This window comes from Phasianus colchicus, chromosome 14 (genome assembly GCF_987193195.1).
Source record: "Phasianus colchicus chromosome 14, bPhaCol1.hap1.1, whole genome shotgun sequence".
Lineage (NCBI taxonomy): Eukaryota > Metazoa > Chordata > Aves > Galliformes > Phasianidae > Phasianus > Phasianus colchicus.
Window position 1 is genome coordinate 8,376,781 of NC_143449.1, and position 26,952 is coordinate 8,403,732.

Sequence of the window (26,952 nt, forward strand, 5' to 3'; positions counted from 1 at the left end):
TAGCTTTTTAAATATCCTTATAAAAGTTTTCTGTTTGTTTGTTTTTCAAAAAGTTATGTTTCTTTGGATTTTGGCCATGGAAATAAAGTTCATCTTAAGAGATTTGACATGATTGCACAAGGATATCAAATAAGCATGATTCAGTGATCTGTTACTCAGAAAACACGATCCAGCTCATGCAAGTATAATGGTACTCTCCTGATGAGCGCCTGCCATACAACACCATGGCCACATTAGAGGAATGTTAATGTTTGGGTGCAATCCTAAGGCCAGATTCAGATTGCTTTTTCTGCCGCATATGAACTGACTTTCTTCTGATCTCAAATACACACCAGCAGCAATGCAGACTGTACAGCCTGGCCTGCTGGCAAGTTAACAATGCTAAGCATAACCTGTTTACCGTTTTAAAATGTGTATTTATGAGTAATTCTCTGTATGATTCATTTAGCTTTGTTGTTCCTTAGCCAATCATACAGTTATTTTACAGGATCAATAACTTTATTACCGCAATGAACAAAGGGACTTTCTCTTTTCCCTAGTTTTCAGAGAACATGGGATGTTAAGGAGGGGTCACAGAGAAAGAAGGAAAACTTGTTAATTTTTCTCTTAAGTCCAGTTTTGTATCTTCCACGTGTCCCATACAGACATGGATTCCCTTGAGCCAGTCAGCAGCAGTGGGGATTGCATGCAGCTCTGATTTCAGCCTCTCTGATTCTGTGGTGGAGCACAATTACTTGCAGTAGATACAGACTGACTCCTGCACTAGAAGCAGCAGTTCTATCTCTTAGACATTCCTACTTCCCACAAATCTTAAAGCCCGCTATCATATGCCTCCCTATTTTGTTGTGAACTCCTACTCTGGATTAAATGGAAAAGAAATTTGCAGATGTGTAGTCATATGGCAGAAGGCTTATAGTTGTAATTCAGATACCTAGCAACAAAATATAAGAAGACAATGAGGAGGCTCACACAGGAACTTTCTATTTGCTTTTGTGTTCCACTGATGCTTCCTAAAATGAGCATTCAGTGTAGAAAACCTGGATTCTGAGGATTTGGAGAACAGTAACACGCAAACCTTCTCTCCGTTATCATTAAGCTCTGCTTGAACAGTGAGGTTTAGGTTCTGCAGTCTTTGCTGACCCTACAGGAGGTCAATGAAAAATCATTTTGTATTCAGATCCAAACATAAAATCATCTTGATGTTCTTTTCTTCCTCATCAAGTGACTCATTCCTTCCCAGTACTGCAAAATCAGTGCACTTTGGTGAGTCCTCAATACAAAGCCCAACAGAAAAAGCAAACCAAGTACAAAGTTGAATATTTTTCTAACTAAAACGCAAGCAGGATAGAATCTGCAGCTTTACCTCTTCTGTTTTCTTAAAAGAAAAGACTGCATAACTCAGTCCTGTGCAGGATATGGCTAAAGAGAAAAAGGTGATTTCAGTTACCCAAGGCCTTGACTAACTGATTCTCATTTCAGCCCACTGAGGCTCCTATTGAGGCTCAGGGCTGGGGTTTATACCTCCCCACACTCCATTCCCATAGAAGGCAAAGACCAGCAGTCAGCATCCACAGCTCACAGCCAGAATCTGGCTTTGAGAACAGGCAGAGAGCACCAGGAACTGGTCTACCAGGAACCCACAAGGCGCTGAGACAGCCCTGACACTTTGGCTCCCTCTTAGGAGCTAAACCTCGTGCACTGTGACAGGACCTATTCTTTCCAAAGCCCAGTTCAGCTGTTAGCACCTCCAAACCATGGGAACCTCAAGAGGGCAAAGTTCTGAGATGCAGCCTTAGGGGAATTTGCACCCCTCACCCCCATTCACAGGGGTTCTGTGCCCATGCATTGCATTCAGCTCGGCTCTCAGAGTGTGCTTTCATCTCTACCCATTTTAAAGAAAGCACTGACCACCCCACCCTGTCCTACAACAACTGCTGAGCTATTTACCACTTTGAAAGGAAATCCCATGTCACAACCCCTAGGAGCACAAGGAATAATGTCCGGAATTCCTTTATCTGTGACTAGGCTTGGCACACAGTCTCTTTCCCGTCTCTTAAGTATACACAAATATATTCTTTTCTTTGTTCAAGGCACTGGGCCCAGATTTTAATGATGGTTTATTAATTTTTTTTTCTAAAAAGGCTTTGGCATTACTAAAGAACAAATGTTCTGTCTTTAGGCCCTTTTGTTCTACAAGGTGAAAAGTGACTATAAAGAATAGGGAAAATGAATCACTGGTCTTTGCCCTCCATAGTAAATTTGACCCCCAGAACCTAAAACCAGTGTTCTGGGCTAGTGAGGAAAATGATGCGGTGAGTTTCACTCCAAGGCTGCTCTGCATGGTGGCTTTGTATAAAACGATTATAACGGCTCTTCCTTTGGACACAGAGATTTTCAAACCCTCAGCCTGCTGCTGTCCCACTGGGTGCTGCATACAGGCGGCTGTTCATGCCGCCATTCGCCTCCTCCAAGGCCAGCAGGACACTGCAGCCTGGAGCATCTGCGCCAGGAGAGAGGAGGGAAGTCTATGGTAGGAAGCGGCTGGGAGCAAGGAAGTTACAACAGAAATGTTGGCACCAGCAGTCTGAGGGAGGCGGGGGAAGCAGGCAGGAGAAGGAATCTTTCCAGGAAAAGAACATTCGTAGCAGATACTTCCAAAAATATAGTATCATCACATTGGAGAAATGTTTCAAGTATTGGCAACGCTGCTGCCTTGGCCTGCCGCTCTTCTCGGTGGATACAGCGCTCTTGCAAATCCGATTGAAAAAAGTGCTTCTGCTCCTTTCTGTCGAGTCCTCCCGTGCAGAGAAAGACACGCCAACGGGGGACCGCAGCCGCCCCGAGGGATGTGCGGCACCCGCTGCTCGCTGGGTGGTGATGTTAGAAAGCTGACAGCCCTACTGCAGTACAAATATCTCAGCAGCTGGAGTTTACTGGCTCTTTTATTTATATTCCTCCAGCACACATGCAACACCAGATGTGCTGTGGCTGATTCATGTGTATTATGTTTGATGTCTCTCATCAGAATCAACCCTGGGCTAAATTCAGAAACTAAACTGTTTTCAGCAGAGATAAATATTTAGTCAAGCCGGTGATTGGCAAGGCTGTCCCTCCTTTTGCCACCCCTTTCAGATCGAAATAAAGGTAGCAGCTCAGAGCACAAGCACATCAAAGCCCTTGTCTGCACAGTGAAGGAGAGGATTCGGTAAGAGAGAGCTGAAAGCAGAGCACTTACACAACACCACGTCTGTGAGCTGGACCACAGCACCAAATTAGCACCTGCTCTTATCTGTGTGCTGCCAGGCTCTCCCCTGTCTCTGGGGCATGACAGACTGTGTTGCTCATAGATGCTATCGCACCTCAGACAACAGGGGGGGAATAAATTACACAGCTTGCCTCGCCTTTTGTCAGGTATGGATGTGTGTGTGAAGCTGCCTTTGGGTGTTGGATAGTGATAAATCTTGATCTTCCATTGCCCTCTTTGTTCTGGTCCTTAAAGTGTCTGTAGAACACAAAGGTTTCAGCCGTAGGACAGTGACTGGAGAGGCTGTACACATAGGTTTCTCCTCGTTTGCTGACAGAATTTCTCATTTCTCTGCTCACAGAGTGACTTACACTAGGTGAATAACTCCAGCAAGCCCCTCTGAGCTTTGCTCCAAGGTCTATTGCAAAATGGCCTCTTTCCTGTACTGAGATCATCCACAATGAGATATTTCTCAGCTCCGGCTTGCCCACAGCACAGGGGCTGCTGTGGCAAGAAGCCCTGTCAGAGCAGGAAGGATGGTCTGGCTGCACAAGGCTCAAATGAAGGAGCTGAAGAAGTTCAGTTGGCTTTTCATTTATCAGTCATTTCACTGAGCCATTATAGAGGTTCGGCATCATCTCCATCATCTTGATAGTTTCAAAGAGATGCGACTGTTGTGTAACAAAACTAGTTGTCAGTGTCAGCAGCCCAGCATTTCAAATTGCATGCATGTCTGTTCTGAGCAGTGCTGATTTGGGATGCACGTACTATTTGCAGTAAACAATCTGACAGTGTTGATATCATTTATAAAGGCGAGCAAACATCAAAAATTTACCACAGAGTACCAAAGTCCTGGAGAGGGGGTTCAGAAATACCTCCCTTTTTTGTATCCTACCCAATATCTGCTTTTGAACGAGCTCAGAAGAGATTGTTATTCCCATCAGAGTGTTGCTGTGTTGAAATGAGGAATTTTTCAGGAATTTTTCATTAATGTTGGCTCTGGCAGATAAAATATTGGCCATGCCAAAGACAACAAGCTTGGGAATATGTTGCTCTTGAGCACAAAGACACCATACTCTTAGCACTGCAGTTCACAACAAATGGATTGCCCCAGCTGACAGGTAGATTAATGGCCATGAAAACTGATAATGCCCACATAATTTTGTTTTAGATATATGCTTTCCTCTTAATTAAAATGACAGAATAGCATATTCCAATAAAAATTCATTTATGCTGTCCCATTTTAAGTAAGATAAAACACTCAGTAAGAAATGAAGCAATTCTAATTTACTTTGGTGCAAAGACAAACCTTCTACCTTTTCAATAATATCATCTTTTTCAGACAGTGTAACTACACCCGAGAAGTGCCATATTCTTGGCCATTTGTATGTCTGAAGAAGTGGCTGAATGAGTGACCCCACTCACACAGGGGCTCAGTGCCATCCCTCTCTCCAGATCCTAGCCATGACTCTAACCCTACCCCTAGACAGTGCCCAGGTCCAACACCCACCAGCATTTGCTTCCTCCGTGGCTGTGCTCACCCTCCAAGTCTCCTGGAGTGAAGGTCTGATATCCTGTGCTCAAAAATGCAAAAAGCTTCTATGGAAACTGATACTTAAGACCCAACATTAGGTTTGGGTAGATAAGGACTTAGGAAAACACTCATGCCTGAGAAAGGTACTTGCCAAAATGACAGTAACAATAACAATCACAGCAGCCTGTGTTTCCAAGATTAGTTTTGTGATCACTTATAAAGGGGTTTAACCTCGCTACATGTTTGTGAAGTTGGTAATTAATTACTACTATATACTGCTGGAAACTGAAGACAGATAAGTATCTTACTTAAGATCATACAGGAAGCCTGCAGGATGGCAGGAATTAGAACTCAAATTAATTGACTCCCAGGTCTGTGCTGAGCTGCACAGGAACTGGAAAGAGCTGACACCAGTGAGTATCTGGGGTGACTGCAGTGCCCTCCCTGAGGGGGTAACTGGTGGGGAAAGCACACGGGGCAGGGAGAAAAGAGCATACAACAGAGTATGCTGAACTTTGCTGCATGCTGCTCATTCTTCCTCCCCCCAAAAGACATGCAAATTCTAGAACAAGTAAACTCCTGGAAAGAGAGATTTCTCCTTTTGCTTCCTCAACTTTGATTAATCCCATATTTGCTCTCAACATCTTGCACAGTCTCATATCTGAAAGCACCCTGTTTCTGCTGGGGTGAATGCACTCATTATGAACAGGCTGCAGGGGTGTAAGGCTACCTTCCTCCTTCGAGGAGGGGAAACTCCTTCTGAATGTCAGCACAAGCACTCAGCCACACTCCAGGCTCATTAACCAGCTCTCCAAAAAGTACCTCCAACATAGTTATGCACAGGGGAGATGAGAACAAACTCTCAATCTGGAATCCTTTAACTGTAACAGACACTCAGCAGGGGAATCCATTAGACAGGAGCTGAAAATTAGCTTTGCAAATTTCTCTGTGCCAGAAGACACATTCTAAAGAAAACCAAGAGGGTTTTTGAAGAATGGTTGTACTTGAAGCGACACCGCATCCATTTGCATCTACACTTGCTTCATTCCTCTGAGGAATCCTACAAGGTATATGTGGGCCGAAAGGCTGAGGGAAGCACCATGTTAAAAAACTGTTAGGAGAACCTGCAGCCTTGCAAGCCTGGGGCATCGATGCCGTGCACCTGGTGGTAGCAGGTAAGCAGACTGCAGGGAAGCACAAACAGGGAGAGGTGTGCCTAGAAGCACCTTTTGGCTGGGACAGGCAGCATTTCAGAAGCAGGCGTCACACTCCAGACTGTGCAAAGGTGTTTACAGAAACTAGGTAACAAAGACTGACCCAGTCTCTAATCTGTTACATCCTCTTGGCTCTGTTCCCATGCAAAGTACATGAGAATAAAACATGTTCATGCAATAGAGCAACAGCCAAACCCAAGTTCTGTAGAAGTCTGTCTGGAAGACAGGGAGAGATTCATCTCTGACTGTTCAGGCAATGCCTAGTGCAGTGTTTCAGTCCTAATCATTACAACCTTAAATGCCTCGGTATCCTCATGGTTTTAAATGACTTTTTCTCTGATGATGGAAGTGGAAAATGAAGCAAATTTATGTCTTCCACCACTGTGGTACCTGAGCTGCTTTTTCTCCTCTAAATGCTAATTGCCCCCACCCTCCAGGGGAAGTGCTGATCTCCCTGAATTACAGAAAGGCAGACACACCAAGCAGCAAGCATCTCTGTATGGCAGAGAATGCCCTGCTGCAGCCGCTGTTCTGGAGTTAATGCTGCAAAGCCACTGCAGCTGTGCCTCCACGTGAGCTCCCCTAAGGTGTTTCTCAAAGGACAGGGACCAAAGCTGAGTCGCTCTCACAGCATGGCTTACATCCATCCCACCTGGTCACCCTGGGTGGCTTGGAGCACAGCACCTGGCCAACAGCCATCCCTGTATCTCTCTCCCAGTCTGGCTAAAACCCCACAGACCCAGCCTGGTCCCCTCTGCTCCCAGCCCTCCAAGCCCCCAAAACATCCAGGCACTGCCACAACCACCCAAAGCACTTCTACTCAACCTCTGCTGCAGAGAGGCTGCTGGACGTGCGCTGTGTCTAACAAGGCAGCTGTTCAAAGCAGAGGAAGACATCAAACCAGATTATGCCCAAATCCATGTTCCTAAGAATGTAAAGGAAATGCAGCCAAAAATGAACTATACAGCTACAGAAAGTTAATGTATGCTCATTTGTATATCAGAGCATTGTCCAGGGGAACTCTCAGTTTCCTCTCAGGATCTATAATGAATAGACCTGTAAGAGAATGTTATGGTTGCAGAAATTTCTCTTTTCCTACTATTTTACTCAGAACAATATAGAATCAAAACAAAACAGCAGCCTTTCAAAGACTAGTAGTACAATTCCCACTAAAGAACATCACTTCAATCTTAAATGAAAGAGCACAAGAGACCTTTGCCCTGTGCATGTTGAGAATCCCTCCCTCTTTACCATATACACTGCACAAAGATTGCTGTAAGAGATACCCTGCTCACATCACCACGCCCAGTGCCACCACTTTGCTCTCACAACCAGCAGATGACAAGACCAGAACCAAGGCAAGCAGGAAGAATTTAAAACAAGAAAGATGAATAAAGGAACAAGGTTGTTCTGAGTTCTTTAACCCCTTTTGCTGTATGTTCTTACATTTGACAAGAGTAGCTCTAAATTTAGGGAGCCTGTGTATGGTGACACTAGACAAAGCCAAATATATTGGTCAGCTTGAAAACAAAGAAGCAGCAGCCCAAAGCAATGGCTCTGCAAGGTGTTAGCTGCCTCATTCAGCAAGGTGAAGTACTTATGCAGAACTGTACTGCTGATGGCTTTAATTATGGCCTTACTAATTACTAGCTATCACTGCTATTCAAAGGATACAGAATATATGCACAGGAAGAGTTTAACCACTACATCAGAAATGTCAAGAACCTATAATCGAAATTCCAGGTCTTAGGATAAGACATTTATTTCTTCCCTTATGCAAATCGTCAAGCACTAGACTATGGATGAAAGATTACATTTGTCCTTTTGTTGAGGAAAAGGGCTTGTTCTCAGCATTAGTGCTTTCCACTTTATCAGTTGCATAATGTGGTTGCACAAGGCGTGACCCAGGAAAGGAGCTGCCACGTGAGATGGGGGAGTAATGACAGCATCACTGCAATTTGAATGCACATCCCTCTATCACTGCACAAGGAGAAAAGCTTTAGTGGCTTTTCTGTGCAGCAGACCAGCCCCTAAAGGACGTTCTGCAGTACTGCACAGGAACACGAGCACAGAGCGCAGTTCTGTTCCGTGCACTCGCAGGCACTGCAGCAAGTAGCTGTCCTTACACAAGCGTCTGATTTATGCTGATAAGAAGTTCATGCTATCAGCTTTGTGTCTCATATTTCTGGCCTAATTGATTCTATTCAGTCATTTGTGTTACAGTGATTATTCCTCTTTTCCCAAGCAATAGCTGCCTGTTGCTGGGAGACGCATTTGTCTTTTTAATGTAAGCTATTTCGAAAACAAGATTTTTATATGAAATTTCTGTTCCATCAGGAAGGTGTGTAGACTGAAATTCTTAACTCTACTGGTCCGACTGACAGACATCTCAGTCATAGGTGGACAGAAAGGCAGAATGTGAAAGTCGCGTTGGCCAACCATGTATTCATGTATTTAAAAGTCTGTAAGAACCTTTGGTAGTACTGTGATACCACAATACACTACAGAGAAAGAGTAAATGGCCTTGAACTGCAGCTATGCAAACTCTTCTCCATGGGAATCAAGTGCAGCTTTTCCACTAATCCCACTTTGAGCACAGCTTCTCTGCCCTGATTTTCCCAAAAGTGCAGGACAACTTTGGCAAATAAAACTGAGATTTATACACAGACAAAACTGTCTCCTTTCCACTTCTTTTGTCCTTCTGCCAGCAACTGGCAGAAAGCTGAAGATACTGTCAAGAAGAATATTAAAACAAATTGTGGCACGTATTCTCAGGATGGGAAAAGGAGATCCTTTCTCTTGGGAGCTTAGTCTGTGCTCGCATACTTGTAGGATGTCATAGTGGCTGTTAGTGGTTGCCTGCCCTAGATGATATTGTATATCAGCTCTGACATGTTGGATAGTACATTAGGGAAGAAAGGTTAAAAATATAATGTTAATAACAACCGCAGCTATGCACAAACTTCAATACAGATCAACTTTGATAACCAGGAGAAGACAAACTACTTCATGGTTTATCAAATTAAATTAATAATGGCATTTCACCATGTAGATTTCAACATTACATTTCAAATGCAAAGCAGACAACCATAAAGAAGGTGAAGTACATTGCTAATTTATACCTAATGTTTTTATCCTTGGTAAAAAGATCACACTTAGATTAATACACTGTGAAAGCACAAACTTCAAAACTCCCTAAGGGGACCTTTTATAGCCTCTTTTTCTAGTCTAGCACTGCTGACCTGTTACAAGCCTTAGGATATAAGTAACCACATCTAATGGTCTTTCTAACTGAAAAGTGGATAGATTGGACAGTACCTCCAAATAATCCCATGTCTCCATAATGCTAAGAAAACAAAATCAACCTTGCATATGTCCTGCATCAAATATAATTACAAAGTTTCCTGATGGGGATTTGCATCTGGAACCAGACGGGGAGAACCTCTGACATCCCCTTCAGCATCCTGCTGCTGTCTGAACTCACCTTGCCCAGGCACCTGCTTCATTCCCCCGGCTGTATCATTCTTGCCCTTTTGTTCTGACCTGTGATGCTCCATCAGGGCAGCATGATGGCTGCATTTTACAAGTGGTGAAATGCACCAAACCACAGTGACCCAGGGAATGGAGCCACCCGTGGTTATTTTAATTGGGGAGACAGCTATGAGAAAACAGACCAACTGTGAGCACAGCCTAGAAACCCCAGAGCAATTCCAAACCTATAAACACATCACATGTAAGACTTGCTTTATCTCCCTTCTGGACGAAGTCAGAAGCCAGTGCATCAGTGGACTAAGTAATAAAATTGTTAATGGGTTCATTAGCAGCTTCATGCTCACAACTGGGCCTTGCTTTCCCAGAGACCCACAGTATCATTATATTTGGAAAAGTCATCACTGAGTGGGGTTATGAGCTGTGAGAAACACAGGCGCTCTTTCAAAGTGAGATGGGCCAACTGCACTGAGATCACAGCCAAAGGAGGTTCTGCCCCAGGCAATCCCTCCCCATTGCATGCTGTGCTTGGTTCATGCTGACGTAGGATTTTGCAGATTAATTACTCTCTCTGGTAATTCCTATTGGGCCACCCCCTTGTCTCTTACAGAAAAACTGCCAAGGTTGAAGAAAAGTTGTTTTAAGCCCAAGAATGTCCAGGCCTATCAGGACCAGATCTTCAGGGCCAAAATAAATGTGAAGTGAAAGCATACACTGCTCCGTGAACAGCATTAGGGGCTGGCAGCCCTGAGGGACCAGCTGGTGCTGCAGCCTAGGTGTGGGGCCACGCACCAGCCTTCCTTCATCATCCGAGAGTAAGCAGGGTGCTGAGCTTTCTCACAGTGAATTTTCATTTCCAGAACAAAAGAGGATTTTCCAACAAGATGAGTAAAATCTCTACCTTGGAAAGCATGCAGTGAAACAGCAGCTTTTGGTGCGTTCTTTTCTCACTCAGATTCTGCTAAAAAAAAGGTATAAGTAACCACAATAAAATAAACGTTCTTAGTCACACAAAGGCAAATTCAAAGACAGGCTGCTGTCTGAAGCTAAGCTACTGCTTTAACCCTGTGTAACTGAGAGCAAAGATGGTCCCAAGTGCACGAACATGAAATGAAAATAATCCAGACATCGTCCATGTATAGAAAAAAAAATGTGGCTAGCCAAGGTTAGCAATCCTCTCTGTTTTACACCATGTCATAGCTCAAATTGTGTTTAAAAGGTTCTCAGGGTGACATCATTGTTTGCATGCATCTGAATCACCCTTTAATTGTAATAGTACAAAACCCTTTTAAGTAGCTCAACTTGCTGTTTAGCTCCCTCCTGCTGTGTCATGCAGCAAGAGCTGATATAACTTCCTCGCCTCGTACACATCTACAGAGAGATCTGGGAAAAGCATTTCTCCCCACATCTGGGCGCTGCATTACTGGTTCTTCTGCTATTCCATGTAGGTTAAGGAGAAAAGCAGCGGTGGGCTTTAAGCAGTGGCAGTTCACAAAATCCTTTTCATTATCTTTGCAAATTAGCACCGACAGCGTTAACTCGGGAGAGGTGCGGCGCAGCGCGCTGTGGGCACCCTTCCCTATGCGGAGAGGCAGGATGTACCTGGCGACCCTGAGCCACTCAGCACTGCACCTGTGGGATTTTTGTTTTCTGCAAAAGACAGGGGCCTTGAGGCTTGCAACTGGCAATCCTCAGTGCCTTGCTTCCCTCCTTTCAAACGCAGCCCCATACATCTTCCTGTTAATTTTCTGGGCAGTCTCTTCCAACAGCCATTTCCTGAATGAAGCCGTATTGTAATTAGGATTGCCCACAAGAAGGTGCTGCTGTGCTACCGTGTGGGCATGAATTATGGCCCCCTGGGGAGGCGGCTTCAGGCAGCTGGAAGAACAAGCGAAGAAGCAGAGGGGAAAAACACTTTTCATAACTCCTGAAGGACACGCTGTAGTAGACATCTGCACCTTAAGGGTCTGGAACAGCAACCCCTGCGCAACCAAGCCCAAAAGCTAGGGAAGTCCAGGCTCAGTATCAGCTTCCATGGATGATCCCTGAGGATGCAAAGGGACAAACCGAGCCCTCCTCAGTAGCTGTATGGGAATCTGGAATCAGGAGTGGGGTACTGGGAGGCTCCACACTCACATTACCAGCTGCAGGCTTCTGGAGACAAGGAGGAAATTGCTTTAATCCCCAAATTATTGTATTCAGTGCTAATTTCAGTTAACAAGATACGAGTTAATGCCAAACAGGATGAATCCCTTAAAGAATAGCCACTTTTGTGTGTGTATTTGTGGGGCATATCCCTGCGAGTGATATGGGTCATCCCATTTTACTTATTGCTGCAGAGGAACATGCAAAGTAGCCCCAAGGAGGTTGATGTTTTTCCTGCAAATTGACCTCAGCATATCTATAAGAAAGAATTTAAGGTGTGCAATTTCTGAGCTGCGGGCTCCAAGGAAGCAAACATTTTGGCTGAAATGTTTTAAATTCATAGGGATTTATAAAAAAATGGAACAGGTAATGACTAGGTCAGGTTTCCTTGACCCTCAAATCAAGAACAATCCCAGCAGGGCTGAAAACTCCCCACTCTACTTCCTTGGCAATCATGTTCCCACAGTTCAGAAAAACACAGGAAGATCTAAGGAAATCTATGTGGAAATGCAAAAGACAAAGGCAAGTGGTCTGAAAATAGAAGGTCGGTCCATATATTTCCTTTACATTCAGGGCCTGATTCTAGTTTTTGGCTGAATTCTGAAATCTCAGGGACCATATGCTTTTGCCATTCTCTGCAGGGCACAAAGGAAAACTGGCTTGTTTGTTCTTGTGTGGTTGTAAGGGTTAGAGGAGGTTCTTTTCTTCTTGTTCAAGGACTCTTTCCAGTGCTAAAAGTTTTGCAGCTTAGAGCAACAACAAAAACCCTGAACATTGGTTACACACACCAGCAACTAGCTGTGACTCCTTTTGCACTTCTTGGTATTGGGGAGAAAGCTTCCAAAAATTGCTCCTGTAAAGGTCTGTGCAGCATGAAGACTTACTGTATCTGCTTACAGAAAATGAGGCACTCAGCTGCAGATCGCAGACCCTGGCTTGCCAAATCCCTGCACCAGACACAATTTAAGAGGCAAAAATCATTTTAGGACAGGGAAGAGAAACTGTGCAGACCCCAACATGGAAGGGTTGAGATATTCCTTTTGACTTTTTCTAATGTAAAAATTCAAGGAATTCTGAGCCCTGAGGGGATCTGAGGAGACATCCAGGAAAGGGGGGTGAGAGAAGAAGGAGGTAGGATGTAAAGAGGACAAAAAGTATGTGCTATAAAGACAGACTAATCCAACGACTTGGAGATGAGGGTATTGGTCTGTCTTATAGAACAGTTCACAGACTTACTGTCCATCGGAGTGCATAGCTGTATTAAACTGTTAACAACTCAGTACAAAGTTAACATCCGCACCAGGCAGCAGCTCAGCTTCCCTCAGTATGGGAATTCATTGCTCTCATTTCCATAGCCTTTGTAAGTATGGAGCTGAGATCGTCCCTCTGACACATGCAAAGCACTGTCAGTGCTGGCCCCGCGCTGCAGCCCTCCCTGCCTCAGCTTCAGCAAAGAACAGCACCTTTACCCAAAGCTCTGTGGGGGGTTGGACTTGGGATTCTTTCCAGTTTCATAATTCCATTACTGGCAAATGCAGAAGATATGATCAGGTCATAAAAACAGCCACAAGATTTACCTCGCTAAGTTCTGTATTTATGTTCATACCTGGTTTCAGGTGGGCTGGGGCTCCCCACACAAGTTCAACACTCCAGCAGTGTGGAATTTATATGACATGGGCAGCAGTCAGTTTTGTGCATCACAGCCTCATGAGATCAGACTCCCTGCCTTGTCTGAACCTTCCTCCTTCCCCACTTGAAATGAGTGGCTCATGGGCAGGTCTCTAAGATCACAAGTCTTAGATAGGAAGCTTTGCTTCACATGATTTGTTCTAATCTTGCCTTGTTCCTGGTGATTGCAAACTCTGCTGCTAAAGTTCTGCTCCCTGGGGCAAGCTTCAAGCATGTGCTTTTATTAAATGCCATTTCCAGATAATAAGCTTGGCTGGCTGATTTTGGCAGGTTCTTCTATTTTCTCTGTGGCCTTAAAAAGAAAGACTAAAGAAGTGCCAAACTTAGGAGATCAGTTCTTTATTACACACACTTAATGCCCACTTGTTTACATAGTCCAATTCTTTTTGCTTGCATGGCTGAGTACGGTTGGATGTTCTGCCCACAGGTGAGAACTAGAATGTCCTGATGGGCACACAGAAGCCTTCATGTACTGTCAGTCATTTGAGCTGTTTTCTAAAGGAAAACACTTGGGACAGATCTGTTTTGCTCCTAGCTATTGTTTAGATATTTTGGTCATCTTTTAATTACTTCTACTTATAATTCCCATTCTAGTGACAGCAGGTTGGTCTAGAGAAAAAAGGAAAGGTGGAGCACAAGAGATAAGAGGAAACCTCAAAGTAATGGCGAACTTCAGTAGGGCTTACTTCAGTGTCCTTCTCACAGTCACTGTGAAAGTCAAATGCTGCCTCCTGAAAATTTCCTGTGTAGTTTTAAAAAATGCAGATTGCTGCTGCTGCCCCCAAAACTGCTTTGCAATGTAAGCTGAAGCAGCTCCTCGTTCATCCTGTCCTTTTCTGCCCAAGTGACCCTTGCTGCATATATTTGCAAACGTCTTTGGAAGCAAAAGACGTGTTTCATCTCTGAGTGAACACAGCGTATGGCAGATTTTCACCTTCCTTCAGACTGCACTGGCAATTTGGAAGACAAGCTTATGAAAAAGGCAGCCCACCTCCCACTGACTGAACCTAATAAACCCCCTGTGCTTGCTGGAAACCTTTTGCCCTTGTGTATCAGCCTACCAGCAACACAAGTATTATATCCACAGCCAAACTTGATATATTACTTCAGATTGAAGTAGATTGTGCAAACAACTCATCACACAGTCAGCAATTTAGAGAACATGTGAAAGGAACATGTATCCTGCTGCTCTTATTTAGATTCATATCTATTGGCAGACCAAAGAGGACATGTGTGCAGATAAATATTTTTGAAATTTTTAAAGAAAATATGTTAAGTTCTTGTAACAGAGACTTTCAACAAACAGTCTAGTTTGTATTCCTAGTATTCTTTTGGGTACGATGCTCATTTTTAGAAGCTCAGTGAGTACTGAGAAATACTTTGCATTTTTTTCCTTCCTTAAATAAATGAATTAATGTAAAGAGATTTCCAGTTGTTTCTGAAAGTGGCAGCTTCAGGCAGAGCTGCTCATATATCACAATCTTAAAAAAAGTCTCCTCTGCTTTTTATAACATTTTCCCACAGTAAAGCAAATATTTAGGGATAACACCAATTAAGAGACATATTTTCACTTTACTGGGACCCATCAGCAGCCCATAGTGTGGGCTCTCCAGTCCTCAGCTTCTCAGAACTGACTGCCTCAGAGAAAGGCAGAAGCACAGCCTTAATGCCTGTCTTTGCAGTGGAGCATCCTGCAGTAGAGCCTGCAGTAATCTGTGCAGGGAGCATCCTAGCTGGAAAACCTGGGAGGATTCTGAGCTCCCAAAGCCTTTGATTTAGCTACTTATATGTGGCATATCTGAAATGCATCTATTAGTAAGCTAACCCTGGGCAGCCTGGTCTGGTGGTTGGCGACCCTGCCCATGGCAGGCAGGTTGAAACTGGATGATCTTTGAGATCCTTTTCAACCCAAGCCATTCTATGATTCTATGATTTGTGCATCTATTAGTAGAAAAGTTGCAAAATGCAACAAAGAAAAATGCTTAATTTCAAATTTATTTTAGTTTCAAAGGGACCAAGAAGGACCTAATTGTTATTTTGGAATCTTGTTAGTTTTCCAGGATTATAACACTGAAATTACTGTGTTTATTCCAATACCTGAAAACGTATTTGGATTGGTCATATGTCAAAACCTTTTGGACAGTAATATCAAGGAGTGAAAGACACAACATTTTTCATGTAAGATACAAGGTGTTGTCAGCATCAGTCATTCTCTGCAGACTTTTTTTAAAGGGCTACCTAAAACTTACATCAGCCATTGGCATCTCCAGTACTATTACTTGTAAACAGTATTTGGCAGAATGACCTTAACTGGTACAATAAGGAGTTCAAAGAAGCTACGTAATGAACAAAAAGAAAATGGGTACTTCATGATACCTGTAGAACCATCTTAAGAAATGCCGAGATACATGCAGTATTTTGAAGGTGTGTTTCATGATGAGGCAGGAAATTGTTGGGATGAAGTTTGCATGGTGTCTCCCTGTGCTAAACATTGACAAGGACTGAATGAACCAAACTGGATTTATCAGAAGACCATCGTCTGATCTGGATGCACTTTATGGCTAGACAACTTCTGTCCTCTGGCAGCCATGGCACACACCTTGATGATCTGCTGAGCAGGCAGGCAGGAGATAATGACACAGCAGCTGCTGTCAGGCACAGGTACAGAAGCAGAGGACGCCCTGAATCCTTTGCTAAGGTTTGATAAGAGCCACCAGAGCTTCCTTTCTCTTGGGTGCCTGGAAGTCCTGACCAGGAAGGCACCCCTATGGCTGGGCAGCTGCACTGCTCTCATACAGCACCTTGGGTCAATGTCTTTTGCAGTTGCAAAGTCTTCTATCTGCATTGCAGATAAAATCGTTTGGATTTGAATCAGATTCAACTTCTTCAGCATAACTTTGCCTAATTTTCACAAAGATCCTGAAAAAGGTTTAACCTACAGCCTGCAGGATAGATCTGTGCCTCTTGGGCCTCGGGAGGTCAAACAGTGATTAAACTCCTTGCAGGAGATGAACTTTGAGGGAAAGGTGACTGAGGAGTTAACACCTCACTAACATCAGTGCTATCCAGAACCTTCCCACTTCCTGGCCCTCATTCAGTTTGGCTTCCAGCCTAATTAGGGCACGCAGACACTGTGCTAACAGATCATCTTTTCCTAATGATGGACAAAGGTCTGACAGCAATAACGCTGCTTCCAAATCCATCACCAGCCTTTGCCTACAGCGACAGCTAGCAATGTGCCTGTCTTCCTTTCCTCATCACAGCATGCAGGCACTGCCTTCCCTCAGCTTTCTCTGTGCCTGGCACCGATGAGACAGTAAGCGCGGACCAAGTTCCAATGCTGTTAGCCCCAGAACTATCAGGAAAGTAACACTGGTGAATGAGGAGCCAAGGCAGCACTGAAGTGCAGGCAGCAGGCCTTCCACCCCAGCGACGTCTGCAGCGCTCTGCTCCTCCCTGCTACTCAGGACGTCTGTGGCAGGACAAGCTTTCTCCCTTCCACCAAATACTTGCCGCTCACTCTCCCTGGTCCACGAAGTCCGTGCTGACTTACAACTTAGTGACACTCGAGCTGGGTCTCTGGCGACATGCCCTCTGCAGGCAGCCCCTCCAGCCTGCAGCCCCCAGGCTCCCCAAAGCCAGACAAGTGGGGCACACACTGGGGTTCAGCTCTTCGCGAGCAGGGAGCTGAGGGAAGCGCCGGACAGACGCCTGAAGTGCGCTGCACCGGCTGCGATACACACATCACATCTCTGCATGGATACAAAGAAACCGAGGACGCTCCCGCTGCAGTAGTCCAGAAGCTATCCCATTAAAACCCAACGACAGACAGAGGGCAACCCTTGTGCCGCGAGACGCGTTCCCTCGTGCTGCCGGGAGGAGCTCCCGTAACGCAGCACGACGCGCGGTGCCACGACGAAGGGCACGGCACCCCGACGAGGATCCCACCCGCCCCGCAGCCCGCGCTCCCCTCAGCGGCCGCGCACCGCCCCCCGCCGCCGCCCCTCGCGCCCCCCAGCGGCCGCCGCCTCGCGCTCGCCCAGGCGGCCCTCCGAACCGAGCGGCTCTTACCGAGCGTCAGCAGCAGCGCCTGCAGGGCGCAGGCGGCCAGCGCGGCGCTCGGCCCGCCGAGCATGGTTGAGGCGGCACGGGGCGAAGCGTTCTTCGTTCTGTCGGAGCGGGCTGTGGGACGGGAGGAGCGGGATGCGCGCACCGCTCCCACTTGTTGGCTCCGGTTAAGCCGTTTTCGCCATTCACCGCTCCGTCCTCGCCGCCCGTCCTTTCTTCTCGAGGCGTTCCGCCTTTTCCCTTCTCAGAGCAACTTTATCCCTCGCTGTCCCCGTGCTTCCTCCGCGCTAGCCGTCCCTGCGGGGCGCCGCGCACCGCGAGGGGTCACAAAGCGGCGCCGGCACCGCCGAACTCGGGGAGAACTTTCTCTGGCTGTGCGGGGCGGCGCGGCGGAGCGGCGGCGCGCGGTTCCCGTCCGGGCGGTGCAGGTGCGCCGGGGCAGCGCCGCTACCTGCCGGGGGGCGGCCGGCGGCAGGGAGGCATGGCCGGGTGCCGCCCCGTGCTTGGCGCTCCCCCACCCTCCGGGTCCGGGTGGCTTTGCTGGGAAGTTTGATGCGAGCCCAGGATTCTTTATAGGGACAGGAAAAAAAAAAAAAAAAGGAGGAAGGAGAGACGTCACCAGCCCAAGCCAAGGGACTTCACTCGCTCTCTCCCTCTCCCTGTCATTTCACAGAACTCCTGGATTTCCTGTTGCTGCTGCTGCCGCCGCTTGAGAAGGGGCAAAGAAGCGAGCGGAGCTGTTCCCGCTGCCTCCCGGCGTCGCCCGTCTCCGCGCGGCCGGAGCTGCGCGAGCACCAGGTGGCAGCGCCTCGCATCCCCCGTCCTGCCGCGCTCCCCCGACGGCAGGCAGTGCCCGGCCTCTAACACCCCCGACCCCTCCGGCTCCCTGGGCACGGGGTGGGGAGCGCGGAGCGACGCTGGCCGAGCAGCAGGCTCCCTGCCGCAGCACCCCGCTGCCCCTGGCCGTTCGGCAGGAGGGACTCTCCCTGCACTGCTCCCCGTTCAGCCCTGTCCTGCCACTGCCACTCAGCTCTTCTTCTTGGGGCACAGCGAAAGTTTCTTGTTCAAACAGAATATTGTGGGCAGCCCTAATGTCATCATTTACATTAGTCAGCTGCTTTCCTGCTCTCTTATGGACTTCTTGTAACAGCTGCTTCTGTGTCACCCAAGCATTATCTGCAGGCGTTTGGGTGCAGACAGATCCAGCCACCATCGAGGCCTCCCTCCTGGCCTCGCACCTCTGCACTTAACATGCCAGGCAGGAGTGGAGCAGGGCAAGCGCTCCTGTGTGGTGTTGGTGGAAGACACCTCTGCCTCGGGACAGCTCAGCCTTTTCCTGGTTCAGCACTGCCGCTTTAACCACAGGTGCCTGCTGCCAGGGTCAGAAGGGCGCTGTGGCCGTGTCCCTGTGCGGAGAAGGGACACTTGTGGAAATGCAGCCGGCATTCGGGTGACAGGAAGGAGCTCCTCTGTGCTGTCCTTCTGGCAGCACACATACCACTCACATGGCTTTTTAAGTACGCAAACCACTGCACTGATAAGGAGAGTGTGGTGGAAGACTCACAGGCTGTCAGTCCTCGTAACGCCACAAATGAGACACTGGGGTTAAATGAGCGATTACAACGAGGCGCTGTCGATCCCCGTGGCTGAATGCAGGGTTTGTTTGCATTTTTTGTTACTCTAGCTCAGTTCGTCCAAAGAGAAGAGAGAAATAGCAGGTGCATTAGGGCCTTATGCTGAATGTGTATCAAGGGTTTCAATGAAGCTGAACTGTGACGAGGATATTAGGAAGTTTCCAGTGCTTCTTTTTATTATGCTTCTGAACTCTTAATGCATGTACTGGTATATAGACTACATCAAAATACATTGGAGCAAAGTGAGACATAGATACGGTTCTATGACTTACAAATTCGTTAGTTATCCTGCAAGGGAAGTGGGTGCATCAGAGGATCAGAACTGGTGTAGAAATGTTCCAAATTCAAACAACAAATTGAACACAGAGTAGCCCCAAATAATTCTAATTCTATGTACTAGAAGCATCATTTCTTATTTGCAATATTAAATCAGGAATGCTATTCTCAATATCATGTGATGTCACAGTTAATGCTAATTTTCCTATCAGTCGTCAGATCATTCTTAAGATGACCAAGTGCATTTTCTATGCCTAGAGTTGGTTTTAGGACATAAAACTTTCCTTGGATCTGTGGAATGGACTTTTAAATAATTATGGATAATAGTAAAGACAAATTGTACACTAAGCTTAACTGAAGAATGAAAGTTCTAGCTCAATTATGGAACTGAATGGTGTTTTTGGCTTGCAGGGAAGTATTCAAGAATTCATTGGACGTTACAGAAGAGCTGCTAGCAAACTGTGTCGTGTTTATGTCATGCTCCAAAAAATCTTTTATTTGTTGATAAACTTAATTGATCATTTAATTGAGACCAAATGCCCATGGTGTGTAGCTTCACAAGGAATTCAATGTGAGAACCTGGCCAAATGATTCTGGGAATTATTTTGAATTCTTTATTTTCTCCCTCAAAATATGCCAAGCCAAAAAGAAGGTTGTAAGAAAGTCATGTTTTGTTCCTGAGCATCCTCACATGCCTATAGCAACCAGTTAGAGCTTTCCCAAAGCACAGAAGACTTCCCTAAATGACAGCATGTTCCAATTGTACAGCTGGAAAAAGCAATTTGCTAACCCAACTTGAACTTCTTCAGAGTAGTACAGCTCGTTTTGCTGTGACAGTTATTCCATCTGAGGGCCACAAAGCTCCTTGCTGATACTGATGAATAGTATCACAATACTTGTGGGATCTGAAGTTGGGCTAGAAAAAGTCATTTTGCTTCATTAATTAAATGCTCTTATCTTTTCAGAGACACCTGGCAACTGTCAGTATGGCCATAAATATATAAAATAATAGCATAAAGAAAGCGAAGGTACATCTGGTGGAAATACTAGACAACAGGGATGGTGGGCAATAACCTGCAAAAATCTGGCCAGAATATCAGGGCTGTGGCCTGGTGTGCCATGCAGTACTGGGTGTTTCATAGGGCCAAGGCAGCGTAGTCTCAGACCTGTGCTAACTGCAGACTCTGAACATGCAACTTGCTTGGCTGTCCCCCTGATGACCTTCAGCCTGCTGATGGCATTGGCCCAGTATGGAAGACCACGTGCAGTGATCCCTTTTGTTAGCTTGGAAGAGGATGGTACCTGAGCTGGGCAATTCTTCACTTAATCTTGCCCATCCTATGTAGGTCTGTATCCAGGAAACACAGCAGAAGGGCTGGCTGCTGATCAGAGCAGGGCCTGGATTTGGCCAGCATCTGTGACTGCATGCTGTGTTTAGCCTTAGCCAAAGGTAATACCCATCTGAACTACGTATAGCCATCCAAATGTTATTTGTCCATCTGGGCTGGTTAGCTGGGCTGGCCTGCTTTAGTGACTGCAGAGAGCCTCTTAAAAAGCACGGCTTACCCAATGTATGTGATGCATCTGTTTTACAGACCTTCTTTGGCAAGTGCCTGTTTCCTTCCCTCAACAATAGTGTAGGATCGAGGCAAGTTTACCCCATAAACCTAAATTTTAGCTGGTTAGTTCTGCCCTACGTCTTAGATAGAGGCTCTTTAGTGATAAGACAGCCTTTCTTGTCAGCTTGTCACATTTTCCTGTGTTTATAGTCTATGGTAGGTGAAGAGGAGTGTAGTGACTACCTTTATAGGACTGTGAGTTGGCAGGGCCAGGGATTTTCATTTCAGTGTGCCATATATGAAGCAGTTCTATATCATTTTCCCAAGAAGACCTAGAACCCTTTTTGAATACACAGCTTTCCATGTCCTGTAAATCCAAGCACCCTAAAGAGGTGGTGGAAACAGGCAGGACATTGCAGGAGGGCCTTGCACTTTACTGCATTGTTCTGGGATTAAAAAAGTGCATGAGTTCAGCTACATATTTGATGGGAACATAAGGTACCTTGGAGGCATACACAGACTTCCAGAACAGGCGTGAAGCTGGCTACGTATGGGTCCTTCAGCTAGTAAACAGGGTACATAGCCCATCCCCAGTCCCACCTTGTCTCTCACACAGAGAAGAAGCTTTGCCAACTGTAGCTGCCTTAATCCTAAGGAGAACTGCAGGACCGTGGCTGGGTGTGCCTCTCTCCAAGATCTGGTCAGGCTGTCTTTGATTCACGCACATCCTGTAGTCCCTTGGTGATGTAAAGACAAGTTAACATTGGCAGTCTGTGTGCAAACAGGGTGGGGAACTTTTTGATGAAAGTATTTTTCACTGGAAAACGGCATGCTATCAAAACAGCAACTTGCTGAGGGAAGTCTCAGTTTGGAATTACTTCTAGCGATGTAGATGCTGGGAGGAAAAGCACTGTCCCAGACTTGCCTACAACTTTGTGATGCCTTGTGATTTTAAGACTCTACCCTGAATTAGGTTAGAAAACTTTACTGTGATTTCCTATGTCTGCAGGAGTCCTCTATTCAACAAATCCATTGACTGTCCTTTGGCTGTTGCTTTCAGTTTCTTGCAGACATGTTTGCTTACTTATTCTTTTGTTTTGAAAAATATAGAAGGAAAGGCTTCATGAAAACCCCATTCAGCTTTTCTAGCTGGGAAAAACATTTCCTGCTCAGCTTTTGTTCAAATACACAGTGGTACCATAGGTGAAAGCTAACAGCAAGAGATGTGGGGCCACAGAGCCACAGGCATGTTTCTCATGACTTGCTGCTCCTCTGTGGGATGGCAGCTTCAGAGGGGCTGAGCAGGAAGCACACGCAGTTGTTACAGATTCTGTATGCACTTTCCTCCTTTATATGTGAAGGGAAAACAAGCCAGAGAAAGGTTCAGTGAATCACCCCAGATGCAAAAGCTGGAAGAGATCTGTCCGTTACCTCAGCAGCAACAACAAAGCAAAATGTAAATAATATACTGCAACCAACTATATTTTTGTTCATAAATTGTCAAGTGTGAGGTGGTTTTGTTTTGTTTTGTTTTGTTTTATTTTGATTTCCAGTGTGACCTGTTATCCATCCCTGACTAGCATGCTAGCAGGTTATTCCTGACTGTCCAGCTGAGGCTGGTCACTGCCTGCATCTTCTGCCACTCCTATCCCAGTCACAGCCTGCAAGCTGCTCTCCTGCCAGGCAGTCCTACGGCACTTGCAGTGATGGAGAAATGTGTGGACCTGCCTGAAAACACCTCTCAAACATATGTGTTCATCTAACAGAGGAGAGCAGAACATCTCATCCTTCTGTTGGAAACGGGAGATTAAAGGATAAAGATTGCGCACCTCCCATTATTTGTCGCTTTGAACTGCAGTCTGCTGTGTTCCCTCTGTGAGGTTGTTTTTGAGCATCTCCTTCTAGCTGTTTGACTCAAATCCTTTATAACTGAGGCTGCCTGGGGAGATGCTTACAGCTTATAAATATAATCTAGGCCTTGGGCCCGTATGGCTCTTAGGAAGAATTAACTGGTTTGGAGCACAAGGCAGACTTCTGAGCCAAGAGTACAAAACAAGAGAAATGTTAAAGAAAATAAATAGCCATCAACAAAAGCAGACAGATGCTGGGTTTGATCACTGTTTTGTTCTGCTAGATTCTGTGGCAGAAAGTCAAAGCTACCCACCTAATGAGGAAGAAATTAATGAGCCAGGCTTCATCCATACATAGCATTTGAGGTAAGAAAAAATTCCATCCCTCTGAGTTACCTTGATCTGTATCTTTTCCTTGCAGTGACCTTCCTCAATTGGAGCCCAGATTTCACGTGAAAGGTTTTCCCTTGCCAGAATGTGAACTTCAAAGTGTGAGAAAAATGGTTTTCACCCAGCTGTAGGCCTCAGAGTGAGCAACCAAGAATGCTTGTTCTATTTATTTTTCTTTGGGTTTTAATTCCCTCTTACACTTTCTCTCTCTTTAGGGATAAAGCTGGATTTTCTTACCAGTAAGGATGAGAATGAGAAACATGATTCACATCTGAGGTATTTTTCAGACGTTCCCTTAAAACTAAAGATTTCTGCTCACATCCCCAAAGTATGCTCAGCAATTGGAACTGTCTGGTTGAAATCATTGGAGTAGAGGGAGAAAAGCCTGAGAGGAAGAAAAAGCACAGATAGGCCTTGGCAGTGGCAAGACAGAAAAACACTGGCAATTCCAGAGTGCTCACATTAATCAAGACACTAGACACATCCATCATGAAAGTGTTAGGGTTAATTCAACCCACAGCGCAAGGCTGGAATCCCATTCCGTGAGCTTTTTCTTTTTAACTTGGCACCAGAGTGGCACTGTGCCCCAGTTCATCACCAAACATTTACCTATCCTTAGTCTGAAGGTTTTTAAAAGCCGTGCTGTGAGCGCTGCTCCTCACTCCAGCCTTCCCCTGCAGTGAAGAGTTTGTGATCAGCCTATCCCAGCCTTTTCTCACCCCTGTTTGTTACCTGTCAGTGATTGCAGTAACTGTAGAGCAGCATCTGGAGCAGTGTGGGGGTGTTCCCTTCAGCTCTGACATGGAAGCCGGTGGGCAGAGGCCAGGACAGCCCTAGGTTTCCCCCTGAGCAGGCAGACTATCCAGCAATGCTGCACAATCCTGTTCTGATGGCCACCAGCTGTAGAGCATGTGATAAGCTTACAGTGGTGTGAGAGCCACTTAATCATAACACAATTTTTTCTTTGTGCTGTATATGCTAAAAGAGTGTGCTCAGCAGTCCTTTCACTGAGCTGCCATCTTCCTGTTAGATTTCGCAAGTAAATGCTTCTTGTCTCTGTAGGACAAGCACTGAGATTATCACTGGTTACACCAACTCCAGTGTAAACCAAAGCTACATGACTCAGTGCAGCCAAGTCTGTAAGGCAAAAATAGCGAGCTGGTGTACTGAGATGGTGGAGAGAATCAAAGAGACACTGTGTACCAAAATTAATGTGTCTGCAAATGAGCTTTCAACCAATGCAGAGCCAAAAGAAATGTTTCTTCCGTAGACTTACTTATTTTTGAAATCTGAAAGGAAGCAGCTGCTAAAGACAAGTGGACATTGTGCTGAAAGTTTTCGAAATGAGAGATGGTGGCACAAAGACACTGATAGTGAAAATGCCATCACTGATCTTCATTGTCCAAGCTGAGGGGCACTGAATAAAAGCTTGAGCTAGAGCCAATGGAAGTGAATAGAAGTGAATGGGAAGATTCTTGCTGCCTTTAATGAGTTTTGGCTCTCACCCTAGATGGAGAAACATAACTAGCAATGGATAAACAGGACTCTAAATATTCTTTCACCTTTAGGAGAACACAATGTTACTAGGAAGAATGACAAAGGAAATCTGTTTATGATGCAGTTTTTTTTAGAAAGGTGGCTGTGTCCAGCCTTGAATAAAACAATCCAAGCATCATGTGTTGCCCTTGCATTAAGTTAGCAGCAGCAGCAGCCAGCCTGGAATCTCAAGAAACCAAGGCTGTCCTAGATCCACTAGCAGAAAGCCTGCCTCCCACCAGCCAGCATGAGAGCAGCCTTTGTGTCCTTTTGCCAAGCCAACCTCGATGTGAAAGGACAAGGTGCCACTCTGAAAACAACAGGATTTAACAATGAGCAGCTGTAAACAGAAAGTGCTTCAAGACAGTAAGCACCTGCCTCAAGGCTGCAGTGTGTACTTTGGGCAGAAGAATCTGATGCAGCCCTGGGGCACTGCAAAAACAGGACTCATTGGCATGGTTAATTGTCCAAATAAGGAAGGAGGAGAAGGAGAGATCATAGGAAGGCAGTAGGACAGTTTCTGCTTGCCACAGAGGATGGATGTTGAAGGAAAGCAGAAGAAATATGTCTTATTTTTCATCATCTGCAGTTTGAGTAGAACCTGACCTTAGGAGACGACGATGGCTTTTGCAGCAGACAGACTTTCTCAGCAAGGTCAGCGAGTGAGTCAGCGTAAGGCTGGGAATAGGGCTCAGGACCAGCATGGCTGTGTGGAGCTGAGACAACAGGCTCTTCTTTGTCTCCAGGGAGTTGCCACCTCAGACAGGAAGATGTGCTCAGACCACTGGCTCAGCACAGACCATGCCATGAGTTCCAGAGATAAAATACATATTTCTTAGATGCTGCTTCCTGTAAAAAAAAGGCCAGTGAGCCTGAGCCATTCTCGGCAACCACATTCTGCAGTTTGTCTGTAAATGAAGTCAAGTGTTCTGTCCCTACTGGCTATTCTTCATTCTCAAAGTTTCTCCATCAGCAATCTCTTAAACTCAGTGGGACGTCAAACATTCGATGGGAAGAACGATTCAGTCACCAGGGCATTAAGTCTTTGGTTAAACGTGATTCATGCTACTCCTCTGCCAAAGCCCACCTGTATCTTCCTGGAAAAATCACTTGATCTCTTAAATGGGAAGAGGTTTTCACTACTGCTTCCTGTGGTTCTGTGGTATAGGAATGAGTCTGACTGGTCCTAGGATAGTGAACTGAAACTGTGTTACAGTAGAGCCTGTATGCCATGGCAAGGGAATTCTGCCTGTGTCTGTGCATGATGTTCTTGCAGATGACACTCAAAAAACCATCCACCTCTGAAAGAAAATGCTGCTCCTCCTAGATTGTGTTTTCTAGCAGCCATGCACCTGCCTTTTCATGGACTCTGCTAGAATTTAAAGAACAACTGAAAGCATTACCATTCCTATCAGTACCACAGGGCTCTTTTGTACACAGGTTCTTTGTCTTCCAGACATCAGGAAGAATGAAAAGCACTGCAGAGATTTCACACGCTAAAAGTCAAAGGTAGGAATGGCAAGGATTCTCAACAGGAAAAACAAGGGTTTGAAAATCAGCAGGGCAGGCTCTGAAGACCGACTTGTGCATTTCACATCTCTAATCTCTCCTCTTATCGTGTCTTTGTATGAATGCTTGTCTTAGTCTCTTGGCTGGCGTGTTTGGCAACTGGGGTCAAGATTTCTGATCACAGCATCCCTTTTAGCTGTACTTAAGGTAGTGCTTTCTTCAGATGAGGGTTGAGCTCACAGACTGTTTTAAAAGTGCAACCAGTCTTTCTTCTATTGTCTCTGATTTTGAGGCAGATTTCATAGAATCATAGAATACCCCAAGTTGGGAGGGACTCACTAGGATTTGCTCCATTTCTTCATGCAGCACAGAGTCCACATTGATGTTTGGAAAAATTGCCATCTCCAGCCAACCATAGAATTGCTCTGAAGCTGTGGCTCTTGTTACTTACAGCTTTTTGGCAACAGTTAGTAGATCACAAAGCTTTCTCTTCTCCAGACTCCAGGGACATCCTCAAATTTATTGCCCCTTGCTACTGGCTTACTCCAAGCTGGGAGCACATGGTGTGAAGGCAGGTCATGCTGCTGCAGCCCAGAGGAGCCCACTTGGGAGGCTTTGGCTGTTCCCTGGGAAGGTACCACAGCAGAACTTCACTGGGACTGCTCAGGGATTGCCTCAGTCAAGACTCAGATTTCAGAAAAAGGATTAAATCCCTCAAAAAAAGTTGGGGAAAAAGGGAAGGAATTGCACTTCTCTTTGTCCACACAGTGTGTCACCCTTACTCCATGCCATTGTACTCTCATATAACATTCCTA

General features: G+C 45.7%; 1 protein-coding gene and 1 long non-coding RNA gene across 4 annotated transcripts in view; one reads left to right on the forward strand and one right to left on the reverse strand.

Annotated features, from left to right (window-relative positions):
* LOC116229736 (vascular endothelial growth factor receptor kdr-like) overlaps nucleotides 1-17,939 on the reverse strand; it is a 122,206-nt gene extending 104,267 nt beyond the window's left edge. Inside the window, exon 1 of one of the 3 annotated variants that reach the window (XM_090150151.1) lies at nucleotides 17,387-17,939. In XM_090150151.1, the coding sequence (XP_090006277.1) occupies nucleotides 17,387-17,450 (64 nt within the window). In that variant the 5' untranslated portion in view covers nucleotides 17,451-17,939. The remainder of the gene's footprint in view (nucleotides 1-17,386) is intronic. The other 2 variants (XM_031594424.2, XM_090150150.1) reach the window with 2 other exon arrangements.
* LOC149915994 (uncharacterized) overlaps nucleotides 1-26,952 on the forward strand; it is a 131,750-nt gene that overhangs the window by 51,418 nt on the left and 53,380 nt on the right. The window lies entirely within an intron of this gene.